The sequence below is a fragment of the Nelumbo nucifera genome, chromosome 2 (assembly GCF_055504915.1).
Source record: "Nelumbo nucifera cultivar China Antique chromosome 2, China Antique-T2T, whole genome shotgun sequence".
Lineage (NCBI taxonomy): Eukaryota > Viridiplantae > Streptophyta > Magnoliopsida > Proteales > Nelumbonaceae > Nelumbo > Nelumbo nucifera.
In genome coordinates, this window is record NC_142650.1 from 29,249,444 (window position 1) to 29,264,219 (window position 14,776).

The 14,776-nt window shown below is 35.3% G+C and overlaps 1 protein-coding gene and 1 long non-coding RNA gene across 9 annotated transcripts in view; one reads left to right on the plus strand and one right to left on the minus strand.

Annotated features, from left to right (window-relative positions):
• The first annotated feature begins 2,341 nt into the window (after positions 1–2,341).
• LOC104588588 (uncharacterized) lies at positions 2,342–3,387 on the plus strand. Its single transcript, XR_733824.3, has 2 exons — positions 2,342–2,873; positions 2,982–3,387. It is a non-coding gene; the product is annotated as an uncharacterized LOC104588588 (long non-coding RNA).
• LOC104588615 (cuscuta receptor 1-like) overlaps positions 3,330–14,776 on the minus strand; it is a 35,072-nt gene continuing 23,625 nt past the window's right edge. For 2 of the 8 annotated variants that reach the window (XM_088897793.1, XM_088897786.1), the window contains 7 exons: positions 8,841–8,996; positions 8,680–8,757; positions 7,685–7,822; positions 7,524–7,601; positions 6,839–6,991; positions 6,468–6,620; positions 3,330–6,300 (listed from right to left, as the gene is read on the minus strand). In XM_088897793.1, coding sequence (XP_088753919.1) covers positions 4,106–6,300; positions 6,468–6,620; positions 6,839–6,991; positions 7,524–7,601; positions 7,685–7,822; positions 8,680–8,757; positions 8,841–8,996 — 2,951 coding nt within the window. In that variant the 3' untranslated portion in view covers positions 3,330–4,105. Of the gene's footprint in view, positions 6,301–6,467; positions 6,621–6,838; positions 6,992–7,523; positions 7,602–7,684; positions 7,823–8,679; positions 8,758–8,840; positions 8,997–9,513; positions 10,233–14,776 lie in introns of those variants that run through there. The other 6 variants (XM_088897788.1, XM_088897795.1, XM_088897787.1 and 3 more) reach the window with 6 other exon arrangements.

A 14,776-nucleotide genomic window follows, 5' to 3' on the forward strand; every position in this document is an offset into this window, starting at 1 on the left:
TCAGTGACCCATTGACCCAAGCGATCGAACCATCGATCCTTTCAACGGTTTTTAGTTGTTTTTAAATTTTAATTATTTTTTTACTTTTTTAATTTATTTTATTAGAATGGATCATCCATTCGGATTGGATGGTCGAACTGTCGACCTGGAAACCAATGGCCAGAACGATTCCAGTTCCAAGTCATTTTTTAAAACGTTGGTCCAATCCATTTAAGTAATTATTTCTAGGTTTGGAAAGATAACACTGATATCTATTAGGACCGAACCAGAGAATTGCTATGAGAAAGAAACAATTGAGACATATTTACACAGGGATGAAGTGGAAGAAGAGGGCCTGTCAAAGATTGAACTATTCGCAAGTCATGTTGATGGTAGAAGAAGCTTGAAATGGAACTATTTATGAATGCTAAACTTGATAAAATGAGAGACTTCAATTGGAAACTTGGAACCCAAGTTGAAGAGTTGGTTTCTACAACAGAATGAAACACCTCGAGTTTGGAAATGTTAGCTAATGAACTAAATGAAAATGAACCTTGGAAATGATTATAGGAAAGAGAAGTACTCAAGTGAGGTAAGATTAGGGGTGTCAAGTGGACTGGCCAGTCCGATCCAATGTGAGTCTATTATATATGGACCAGGTCCAATCCAATTCAACGAATGGAACATGAATGCCTTTTGGATTTAGTGGATTTTGTTTTTAACAAAAGGGTAATTTTGTCCTAAAAACTTCATGTTTTCTCCCACTCACTCAATTTGCTATTATTTCTAAAATGTAACTGAAATTTTCAATTGACCAAACTTGATCAATTTTTTTGCAAAAAGTCCTTAAAATAATTATTCTATTATTAATATTTTTTAAATTTTTTAAATTAAAAATCAAAATTTTGATATAAATGTGGATTTGATAGATTATTTATTCCATTGGTTTATTCTTTTTAATTTGTAATTGGAGTTGTTGAAGATAAATGTATGATGGTTGTTGGGATTTTATGTAGATATTATGTAATAAAAGTTAATGTATTCCATTTAATGGCATGAAATAAAAGTTGGCTGTGGTTAAAGATGCATCATTCTTAGGCATTACACGAGTTGGGGCCTTAGGTTTGAGTTACACTAGTAGCACTTTTTTATATTGAATTTGGCTTGTTGTTAAACCGAGGGTCGATACATTTCCATATTGAATTGCATCAGTCGATGCTGCATGATACACACTGATATGATAGTGTATATTTTCAGTCGTAGCGTATTCTATGCCGGTATAACCTGATACTGATATGATACGCCCCGTATTGGTGTAACGTATCGATATTTTAATCCTTGGTACTAGGTAATCTTTCAAATATGTATTACACGAAATTATAATTTATGGACCCTTGTATTAATTGGTGGTGAAATCTCCATATTTCTTGATCCTAAATCTTATTGATTCCACACTCAAAGCCTTTTAATTAGCAGGCAATGTCACCCATAGGTAGGTTATCTCTGGACCAACCTGATTCAAAGCAAGATTGTAATCTAGTTCAATTTTTGAAGGCATTTGGTAATAATACATTTGTACATTAAAAATAATAATAATTATGAATTCTAAGACATATTTGCATTCAAAATGGGGGAACGCTTGCAATGTAAATTAGATGCAAAATTTGCACTCAAAATTGATCAATGTAAAACAAAAGTGATCACAATCGAAACCTTTTTTTAAGAATGCAAAATCTATTAATACAAAGTTAAACCAACTTTATATTTTCGTGAACCATGCATGTTTGTATTTGCACTTCTTACTATCACAAAGTAATGTCACATGGCAACGTCAAGTGGTTTCATTCATAATTTCTTCTGTTTTTCTATCTTTTGTCTTTTGGTTAAGTCTTCTGTATTCAGAATTTTTATTTAAATTGCACTACTTTTATGTTTATTTAGATTATAGATTATTCGAGTTTGATTTTTTAAATAATTTTTCTTTTTCTAAAGTATTTTGTTGTTTATAATTAATGAGATTTCAGAGGGCTGTTGCTGAGCATGCATCTCTCTAGTGATCCTTGTGTAAATATAAGCGCAAAAAATAATAATTGGAAAAGTGCTTTCTTTTATGCATTTTCTCCACTAAATAGAAATGTTGTAAATAGATTTAACCTCCTAAATATTAATAGCAGAGGCGTGTAATTGCAGATGAAATTGATGAAGAAATACTTTTATCTAGTTATAGAATTCAAGAAATATAGAGGCATCTATTTCAACAATCATTTCATATATTAGACTAAATGACATGATTTCATTTTCTTTTAGTTGGTTAATTCCATTGTTAATTGGTTAATTCCATTTCATCAAACTGAATTCTTATTTGGAGCAACGAAATAACACTTGGGGTCATGTATCCAAGTTTTACCGACGGGCCAATAGACTTCCAAAAGCCATTTGTGGTGTAATTATTTCTCTATTTCTGTGGGGTCATGTATGTTACAGCGGGCTTCGTCAACTACAAGTCCTTCACGGGTTCCGACAACAGACGACAGGCGTCTTGGCGGCGTCGGAGGAAGGCTCGACAGGGTTCAGCTGATTGGAACCCTACTATATCAATTATTTTCTATTTAATTCCGAGAGCGAGCCCTCCTGCCTCTAAAATCATCTTCCGAATCAGATGAATAAACAGACATGGAATCCTCGCTCCTTGAATCGTCATCCGACGAAGAAAGCGAAACATCACGACGACGAAAACCACAAAACAAAGTACAGGGCCCATTTCTTCTCATCAAGGGCTTTGACACCAATTCCCCTCTCTATACCCTGTTATCTTCTCCATTCCTGAAAATCAGCGGTGGCTGCAGTGAATTCAGGCGGAGGCACGAGCAGCCGGGGAGGATTTTACGATTCATGTAAGTGAAATCCCTCATTCTTTTCTTGATTTCTCACTGTTTTTGAGTTGCGATTATGCTGTTTTTGATTTCTATACCTTGTTATCTTCTCCATTCTCACTTTTAAAGGGAACAGATAGATTGAAAGAATCGAACGTAAAATTGAAGAATTATCCAATCCCTGTTTCGGTGGTACAGGCTACAACAAGCCTCAGGTCTTCAGAGGAGCGCTCGGTCTCTCGCTGCCGACCCGCAGCGGGTTATGTGAATGCATTGTACAGGGGGTTTTTGACGGTACGATGACTTGCTGTCAACGAGGACTTGCAGAATCGTTCTGTGGAGGAATCGTTCTCAAGCGAGGACGTCTTCTTGAGTTTTGCTTCTTCTCTATCTGATTTCTTTTCTCATTCTTTCTTTTCATTTGTAATCATGGTCATTCTGGTCCTCTGGAGCAAGAGTTAAAACCAAGTAACCAACTCTCAAATTCAAATGTGAATCGATTCAGGGGAGGCCGAGGCACTCCTCCTTGACTACTTATTACTGTTAGCCTTTTACCGCAACGTACAGTTGGATTGGTGGATCCAGGACCCATTCAAAGGGATTCATTCCCAACTCGATTAGGAAGCTAATGGACGGAAATTTCTTTTTCTTCCTCAAATTCTACAGAGCCTGTTGTCAGACTAAGCACGGTATCCCCAAGAGTTGCAAAGAATTCAAACATCGATGTGATAGCTGAATTTACGAAACCAGTCTTTAACTTTGAGGCCTCGGCAGTAGATGTTAGAGGGGGAACTGACAAGGCAGGGTCCAGGTGCATATGGTCGCACTCAAAACCATTCAAATCGCATTTCCTTTTTTGTCTGTTCTCCGTCTGCAAGGAACGGAAAACAGAGGAAATTGGAAAGAAGAAAGGGGAGGAGAGAAAAGGGAAGGGGAAGAAGAGAGATCGGGAGAAAGAGAGAGAGAGGGAGGGAGGGAGGACTTCAACGGAAGTCCGCCACCACTGCAACAACTACCACTTGCTGCTGTCCGTGTATCGTAAGGTCCGGGAAGAAAACCAGTGTTTTTCTCTTAATGGGGTATTTTAGTAATTTAACAGGGGGATTTGTCGCAAAACAAAGTATAAGAGGGTCTTTGTCACAGACCCCATAGAACAGGGGAAATCTTTGTAATTTACCATTTAAATAAACAAGAATGGAAATACAGAAATATTGTCTACATATTTAAAAAGCTAAAATGAAAACAACACTAAGTTAAAATTTGTGGATATTGTCCGTAACAAAGTAGTAAGTAGTGGTAATACAAACATCAATTAGATAAAACCAAACTCGTCGCCAATAGGGGTTTATGTAGAAGACTATCACCATACCCAACAACACTGTTATATAAGAAGCTATAAAGCTTACAACAAAGGTGTTCATGTCCATGTCATCAGGATCATCAGGAGTTATTTGCATAGATGGTGGTGCCTTGGAACTATTTGTGCAATTATTCTTCTTTAAGGGTTCTCCACAAAGAAGAGGGTTGCCCTCATAGCTAGTTTCCCCAAATGTTGCAAATTGTCCTTTTCTCTCTGGAGTCCTACCGGATAGGTTGTTATGAGCCACATTGAAAATTGACAAAGAGTTTAGCTCAATCATCTGAAGAGGGATCATTCCTGTCAAATTGTTGTAGGAAAGGTCCAAACTCTCTATTTTTCTCAGATTTGAAAAGCTTGGTGGGATTTGCCCATTTAAATAGTTGTGCGACAGGTTTAATGCTCGAATATCACTTAAATCTCCAATTTCAGGTGGGATATTGCCTACTAATTTGTTGCAAGAGAGATCAATTCCAGACATGAGCTCAAGAACAACACCCTTGTAAGTTTCGGACCGGAATTTTGTTCTGAATTCCACTTCTACTTCCACTATGATGTCTTCATCGTCGAAACCAAATTCAAATTGAAATAACATACTGTTATATGTATATATACCACCATAACTTAATGGATTAAGCTCAACTTTTGAATTTCTTTTATATGAGCTTGATTCTCCATTAAATGGGATGTTATTTAAGCAAGAAGGTATCGTACCTGAGAGAAAGTTGTCAGAGAATTGCATTATGTTGAGATTTTTCAACTGGCACAATTGAAGTGGAATTTGACCTTCAAATTGATTCCCTTTCAAAAGCAGGGCATTTAGAGATGAAAGCCCACCAATCCATTCTGGAATTCCACCACTTATGTGGTTATCGCTAATGTCCAATGTCACCAAGGAAGTGATGTTTGAGAACGCATTTGGCATTGGTCCTTCCAACCTATTTTTCTGAAGATACACATGTTCCAAACCTTGTGGGCTAAAGCAAGAAGGAACCGAGCCCTGGATATCGTTTTCAGAGAGATCCAAATATCTGAGCAGATGTAGTTGACAAAACTCACTTGGAATTGATCCTTCAAGATGATTATTACGCATAACAAGAGACTGAAGATATGATAAATTTCCCAACCATCTAGGTAGTGGACCGGAAATGTTGTTATAACTGATATCTAAATCAGATAATTCCTGGGAACCATGCAACCAGCTATCTGAAAGATTTCCACCAAAGAGATTGTGATCCAGGTATAATGACGTTAAACTAGTTATGTTTGTAATTGTAGGAAGTATTTTTCCATACAATTTATTGTACGACAACTTGAAAAGCATTAACATGGAGCATCCCGTGACCAAGTGCTCTGGAATTTGACCTGATAAATTATTATTGGAAAGATCTAGAACCTGTAACCAAGCCATATTACCGATTGATGGAGGAATTTTTCCTTCAAAACAATTTTGTGATAGTTTTAAGATTCTCAAATTTGGAAAGATGACACCGATATTTGTTGGGATTGAACCAAAAAAGTTATTGTTAGAAAGGATCAAACTAAACAAATTTAAACACGGATGAGAAGGAAGAACAAGAGGGCCTGTAAAGGAGTTATTCGTTAGATTTAGATAGCCTAATTTGGTATTGTTTTCTAGCAACCAAATGGGAAATTCCCCCCTTAAGTTGTTGTTAGAGAGTTGAACTACTCTCAACTCATGTTGGTAGTAGAGGAAACTTGGGAAAGCATCATTTTTGAATGTGAAGCCTGATAAGGCAAGAGACTTCAATCGGAAGGATGGAACCCAGGTTGGATAGTCGTCGGCCTCAACTATTAGCCCGTTATCTTCACATTCAAATGACTCAAGTTTGGAAAGGTTAGCGAAGGAATGGAATGAAAATGAACCTTGGAAGCGATTATGTGAAAGAGAAAGGTATTCAAGAGAAGTGAGGCCAGCAATGATTGATGTATCAAAGATTCCTTCAAATTGATTGTGAGAAAGATCCAATGCGCGAAGGGATGTGAGATTTCGTAAACAATGGTTGACACTACCCACGAAATCATTGCCTTTAAGATCCAATTCCTGGAGGTTCCTTAGTTTGCACAATCCTGCATGGTGATTCAAAGAATATATATATATATATATATATATATATATATATATATAAATTAAATAATGATTCTGTATATAACTAACCATGTATTATTTAGAGAGAGCATAAGAAATGACACAAAAATAGATCAAAAGATTTTTGGTTTGCCAATAATTAACTTACCTTTATGTGGTAGTTGAGTGCCATTGAGTCCATAAGCGAAAGCAATTGATAAGAACTTGAGAGAAATCATTCCCCCCATGTTCTCGAGAAATTTGTTGTTGAGCGTAGAATAAGATAAATCTAATAGCTCCAAGTTTCTCAAAGTATCCAACTCTATAAAGCAAAAAAAAAAAAATTGAAAAATATTAATTTAGAAAATATTAGTGATCCACTCATCAATGATATATATATATATACAAGACTGTACTATATCCAAGCAATTACCGGTGTAGTTTGCAATGATATATAATTAGTACAGTTCAATTAATATCATTAATTTAGAAAAATATAATCCAAGCAATTATATATTAATGAATCTACAATTGACATACCTTCACTGGTAATTGATCCACTCATAAATGGACTTTCACTGAGATACAATATCTTAAGTACCGGTGCAAGCAGGCCAATATACTGTATAATCGTTGTGTTAAAATTGTTGTCATCTAAGTGTATTTCCTCCAACTTGTTAAACCTTTTGAGACCTGAAATAAAAGCAGAAAACGTCAACGCAAACTACACGTTTATATATATATGTTAAATAATTTAAAAGCAGCCAAAAATATATCTAATAATTACGTAATTATTGCTGGAGCAACGCCATAATTGAAACTATTGTAACACTAATCCAACACTTGCAACCACCTACTTTCTACAAATTATGAATGAATGTTAGGAGAAAATAAGGAAAAAATATTATATATCAATAGAATAGACAGAGAACCCAAGTTTATGAATTTTATGGTCGAGATTATTTAAGATAACATATGCATTAATCTTAATATACCTTGGGCAGGAATAAGGTGTGATGGGGCCCATCTCTAAATAAAATGGATATAAATTGTGGCCATTTATGGCATGTTCCACTTTACATGAAAGCTGCGTTTGGGAGTGTTTTTCCTTTTCTTTTTTTTTTTTCACACAGACTTTATAGAAGGGCTTTTTCAATACAACGTAATTGGATGCACGTCCAAGATCCTTACAAGTAAGCTTTGCCAAAAGAGCTTTTGTACGTACCTTGGATTGCTTGAGCACTGCCATTGAATCTATTCGAACAGAAATCCAACATTTGCAAGTTCTCCAGACCGGCAAGTTCTGCACATCATTAATCATTAATGAAAGTTGAGAGTATAATATATATATAAACATAATATGGGACTCATCTGAATTCAATATACCTTCAGCAGGAAAGTTCCCTTCCAATTTGTTAACACTGAGAGACAGATTCTTGAGGGATTTGAGGGCAACCAAGGAGGTAAAAATAGTGTTGGTGAAATGATTATTACTCAGATTCAGAATTTCTAGACTTTTGAAGCCTGAAAGAGTTACATTTCCTCAATGTTATATATATGTCATGCAAAACAATTAATGTACTAATAAAATTCATTTTGCGAAATTAAAGCAATGTAAATGTAAGCAAAGTGTATAAATAGAATGAAGAGAAAAAACATACATCAAGAAACCTGAAAACGGAAGAATTAATATAGTTGAAGCAAAAAAGGATTAATTAATTAACAAGTATATATTTGACTTCATTCTTATTAGTACATGTTCCAAATACATGTAAACAATGGAATTGAAGCATTTCATTAATTTTATAGAAAATACTTTAGCTATTAATAATTACAAATTAATTAGTAGCAAGGGAACACTCAACACAACCTGACATCATTCTTACTCACAGCTAAACTAATATACTAATTAAGCCTTGTAAAGACTATACCCTGTACGTCTACCTAATCCATGCTTCAAACCCCTTAATTATAAAGATAATAAATTGGTTAGTAATTCAAAATAAAATCAAAGAAGGCAATGTCTTAATTAAGCAGAAAAGCTTCTTGTAAGGATTAAATTCTCTAATTGTTGGTCGGATATATCATTTTAACATCAGGATGTAAGACTGATTCGCAACCTTGTCTATACTTGCAACATCACTAAATGGATGCATGGGCGCTTAATTACGTAATTATTGCTGGAGCAATGCCATAATTGAAACCATTGTAACACGAATCCAACACTTGTACAAATTATTAATGAATGTTGGGAGAATTTTAACATAACATATGCATTAATCTTAATATACCTTCGGCTGGAGTAATGTGTGATGGGGCCCATGGGACGGCAAGCCGTTTTTCCTAGAAGTAAACTTTGCCAAAAGAGCTTTTGTACGTACCTTGGATTACTTGAACACTGCCATTGAATCCATTCCCACTCAAATCCAACATTTGCAACTTCTCCAGACCGGCTAGTTCTGCACATCATTAATCATTAATGAAAGTTGAGAGTATAATATATATATAAACATAATATGGGACTCATCTGAATTCAATATACCTTCAGCAGGAAAGTTCCCTTCCAATTTGTTATAACCGAGAGACAGACTCTTGAGGGATTTGAGGGCACCCAAAGACGGCAGGATGCTGTTGTCGAAATCATTCCAACTCAAGTCGAGAACCTCCAGCCTCTTTAATCTACCCAACGGTTCCAGCCCTGCAATAAGAATAAATACATCCATCCATCTCGCTCTCAAGTCTCAACGGCTGGATATTAATTATAGGCTTGTGGATTTTAGAGTCATCATCATCAGATTTCAATAGCTAGCTAGCTGGCTCAATATGTTGTCTTCTCACTGTGTCCTCAGCATTGTTTTTATTACAACTTACAATTCATTACCTTGCCAAAATATTAGAAAAAATAAAAAATAAAATTAAACAACGAGCCTAAATCATATATAATGTGTAACGTGAATATCGCCCAAATAAAGTTCCAAATCAACACGCGGCAACCTTTGACAGACTATCTAGCTCTCTTGTTCTCCGAAATTAAAGATGACTCTTTCCCCCAGCTATAATGTGTTGACAGTCATGCTTTAATTACCTTTCTTCCCTCAATTTATAAAACATTAAAATCCGGAATGCTTTCTTTTTTTTTTTTTTTTTTAAAGTAGATGAACTGAAAGACGACTATAAAACAACAAATTGCAGTTTTCTTAATTAATTAGCAATACCTTCATTGTCTGCCAAACCTCGAAACCCGTTGTCAGATAAGTTAAGATGTTGCAGCTCTTGAAAGGGAAGAAACAAGCTGGCATTTAGAAGCCAATTTGGTAGATGTGCATCATCATATGATGACCAACTTCTGGTATAATTGAGAGAGAGCTGGATGATTGTGCCAGTGGTGAGATTACATTGAACTCTCTCCCAGGAACAACAATCATCATTATCATCGTCCTCAACCCAAGTTGGGAGATGGCCGGAAGAAGTATCATCATCATCAGTCCATGGAACAGAAGCCTTGAAAGCTAAAAGAGCCATCTTCTCCTGCTCCAAACATGCCATTGATTCATGATGTTGATGCTGAAACAGATGAAGCAGCAGCATAACAATAAGCCATGCCCATAATGTTCTCATCCTCAAAGCCCACTCCATGATTTTGAGAAATGGATGGATTTCCCCTGTTTCAGCTTTCTAACTCCCCTCTCCTATATATAGCTAGCTGTAATTAGAGCGAAATGAATGATTATCTTTGTGGTCTACATATTACCACAAGTTCTACATCTTATAGACTTGAAGTAAAATTGGAGTCTCTTTTGTTCCTGAAATTAAAGTGATGGATAGAAGTAAGTCCCACGCTTTAGCAATATATGGTCATGGTTGCAAAATGAAAAGTCGTAGTTATTTTAGATGACTTGGAAGCAGGGACTCATCAAGGGTCCTTATATGTATGACTTCTGACTTTATGAGTCATGGCTGTCCACCATTTTCTTAAATTTATATTTTATTAAAATTAAATCTACAAGAGGAGAACATATTTAGGTGCTTCATTTTCAAAACACCAATAGCTTTTGAATTTTAGTTAATTAGTTTAGTTTTCTTACCTTTGTCATTTAAAGGACCACTACCTAATGCTGATTCCAATTATCCGAGTCTTGGGAGGGGTTAATCTCTACTTAAGCTCTGTTGCTTTTGCACAAAATGGATGCTCTCAGCCTCAAACCACCATTTTCACGCTTTTCTTAGCTTTTCTCATATGACAACAATTAGGTGAATGGTGAAAAGCATTTGTAGACTCCAATTTGTTGGAAGAAAATTTTAAATACCTATGCAACAATTGATGTTCATCAAAAATAACAATTCTTCCACCATGATCTTACTTTAGAGCAACAATCTTGATTATCTATAATTCCACCATGATCTTACACTATGTTTGGTTTGAAGGAAAGAGTAGGGAAAGGAAGGGAAATGCAAGGAAAATAGAATATTCTTTAAAGATGCTTCCCATCCCATCTTTTTCTCAGAAACCAAATGGACCACAATGATTAAAAGATCAAGAGAAATCTGATATTGTTGGACAAACACAACCTAATTAAGATAACAAATTTTAAGGAGGCCGCTAGGACTGTAATCGGATCGGACGTGGATTGGAGGTAGCAAAATCCACATATCATATGATTACTGAGAACTTGCTTCCAAATCCATCCGAAATCTGAATGGATTTAAAATTTTGGATTCGAATTTGTATCCTATTGGATTCAGATTTAATTCGACTCTGCTTAAACTTTTCTAAAATAATAGAAAAACTAAAATTTTATTTATTTTTCAAGTTTTATATATGATAGATTTTAAACCTTTCTGCTATTTCTGAACCTGTCTCTCGACAAGACCTTGTTATGTGTATTTTGAGTGGACTTGGATCTGAATATGAATCCATTATTACTGCTATTGCTAATAGACCTGATTATGATAGACTAAGAATTGCTGATGTTGTTGGCCAATTACTCAATCATGAGTCTTGGCTCAAAGAGAATCATTTTACTAAGTCTGATGATGAAGCTTCTGCCAATTTTGCTTCAAACAATAAAAGTAACTCACAACACTCCTAGCAGTCGCGCAATAATTCACCGTGCGGCAAAGGCAGAGGCGGTCGTGGGAACCAGAATGATAGTTCCAGAAGAGGTCGTGGATATAGCAATATTATCTGTCAATTGTGCAACATCCCTGGCCATGGTGTTTGGAAGTTTAGACGTAGGTTTGATATCTCCTATCTTGATTCAACCTATTCAGAATCCCACACCAGATTCAATTGTTGCTTTTCACATTGGTTCTTCATCACAGTTTGATCTGGCCTAGTATCCGGACATTGGAGCCATACACCACATCACATCTGATCTAGACAATCTACAGATTCGATCAGACTATGGGGGGTCTAACCAGGTGAAAGTTGGTAATGGCACAGGTTTGGAAATTAAAAATATTGGTTCTGTTATTTCTTATGATAAAAATAAATTTTATCTTAAGGATATTTATCATGTTCCCTCTATTACAAAGAACCTACTTTCTGCCAGCAAATTTACCAAAGATAACAATGTTGTCTTTGAATTTCATCATTCGTATTTTCTCTTGAAGGATCATATGGGGAGAGTTCTACTCCGCGGGCCCAGTAAAGGTGGACTCTATCAATTTCCCACTTTAGCATCCATTCCTTCATCTTCTGGTAGTACTGCATTTATTGGTGAAAAAGCATCAGTTCGAGTTTGGCATCATCTACTTGGGCATGCTTTAGTTAAAGCAGTTCGACAAATGTTGTCTCAGTTCGGTCTTCCTTATCATGGTTTGTTTGATATTTCAATCTATCATGCTTGTTAGTTAGGAAAAAGTCATCGTCTTCCCCTCCCTAGTTTGTCGTGGTCTTATAGTAATCCTTTAGAACTTATTTATTCAGATGTATGGGGACTAACCCCAGTTGAGTCAAATAATGGTTTTAAATATTATGTGTTATTTGTTGATATTTTTTCTAAATTTTCTTGGATTTTTCCTATGCGCCGTAAATCTGATGTGTTTAAGATTTTTCCCAAATTTAAACGGCATGTTGAGCTATTATTTGATAGAAAAATTAAATGCATTCAATATGATTGGGGAGGGGAAATACTGGAGATTTTCACAGTACCTTGACTCTTAAGGCATCGGACACCATCTCACCTGTCCACACACTCATGAGCAAAACGACATGGTTAAAAGGAAGCATCGCCATGTGATAGAGTCCACTCTCACCTTACTGGCCGCTGCCTCTTTCCCCCAGAATTTTTGGTTTGATGTAACTGAAATTATGGTTTTTCCAATCAACCACATTCCTTCACAGACTCTTCAAGGCAAGTCACCATATGAACTTTTATTTCAGCGCATACCATATTATTCTCTGCTTCACACCTTTGGCTATGCATGTTATCCATTTCTTTGTCTGTACAATAAGCATAAAATGGATTTTCATTCTTCCCTGGCTTGGGTGTTTAAAGGATTAAGGATGTATATGTATGACTCTTCAGAACCTAATGGTTTAGTGTATGGTACAAGGGACAAAATCTTCATCATGGTTACAGCAGGCACTTTTATAAGTAATATTTTATAATGAATAAATAATACATATAAACAAAACTATGAAAGCTTGATTTTTCCACACGTCATTTTACAATAAACAAAACTATCAAATACTTTCTCTTGATCTATGATTTTTCCACACATCATTTTACACTAAAAAATATATTTCAAATTAATATTACAAATCAAATATGACATCACATAAATTTTCTTCTACCATGGGGACAAATATAAATTAATATTTCAAATCAAATATGATATCATGGATCATCCCATAATAACATTATTTTCGAAACATACTTATCCCATCCTAGTGTCAGGCAAGTTCATGGCAAGGCAGGACCCACTCCTCGTTAGGGATGAGGAGTCCTCAAATTTCCCTGTCTTATCCTTTGTGTCGGGTGAATTCAGGGCAAGGCCCCCATTCTTCATCAACGATAGGAAATCCTTGAATTTTTCTTACCCTGTCCCCAGTGTCGAGCGGGCTCAAGACAAGGCACCCGCTCCTTGTCAATATAAACTAATTAATAATTTCCTTTTCCATTATTATACTAATTTATCTTATTAATTTGTATAATTATTGGTTCAAATTACAGTTTTCCCTTTTCCATACTCATTTATATTTAAAAATTTTCAATAATTAACAATGAAAACTATATAAGTTTTCAATAGCTTTCCAAAGTCTATCAAATGTAATAAATTTCCTAAAATCTTAAAACTATTCTAATAATTTGCAATAATCTTTTAATACATGATTCAGATGCCCACAAAATTTCTGTTTAAGCTTTCCTATTGAAAAAAAAATCAAGCATTTATTCAATGTTTAGATGAAGTGACCTAATAAAGGGTGTTACAACTCCTCGACCATCTAACAAAAAATTTTTTTCCAGAAAAGAGAGAGAGGAATTAGATATCATAGCTCAAATCATGTAATACATTTTGGTTGCCACCTTTGGCCATCTACTAATATAGGGGAATCTTCAGGGAAGGCCGACGGTGGGAAATGGTACTTTTTTAGAACCACTGCTTCCCACCATCAGCCTCGGCTGTCCCTAGTTTTTGATTTGTCTCGCTTCACCCCATTAAGACTTGTGCTATATGTAGATTGTAGACCCCATAATTAGAACTGAACTCGCATTTACTTTTGCTTCAATTGTGACGTTTCAATGGATGCATGCAACTGCCCACAACCTCATCCAATTGACGGAAATGTAATCATAAAATTTCAAACTTAATTGTCTATATGTATCGTTTCTTTAACTAATTAATTAAGATGCTTGCATTCAAATTTTATATGAATTTCTTACAATTGGATGCCTTAAAACGATGTTTACAAGGAGCCAAGTCAATGGCAAATGGGAGTAGTGATTTGCCATTGACTTGATAAACTTTTTTATCTTAACCCACATTTAATTGAAGACATACACATTTAACATGCCATGGCCCATGCTTTGGGCCTGTCCCTCTCCCTCCCTTGCTACATCTGTTTTTCAGATTAAATTGCTTCATACTGTCCACTTGGGTAATTCTCTAAAACCATTGTAGTCCAAAATTTAACTTGATGTATACTAGTCATCTTTCTTTCCCCATTGACATAATAGTTTATAAATCCGATAGAACACGTCTAAAACTCTAAATCCAATTTTAAAAGTGAGGGAGTGTTTCAGAACTTAGGTGAAATATCAGGAGAGGAGAGGCTTAAGTCTTTTATCCTATATATAATATTAGGTAAATTATAAATAGTTACTTTGTACTTTAGGGGTAGTGAGGCTTGAACCATCAAGTGGGATATTTAGAAATATACACTTAAGTCCAATTCTGTTAAAATTGATGTTACAACGATGGAAACATTACAAAAATGGTCATATTTAGATTTCATTTTGCTCATTGAACTTT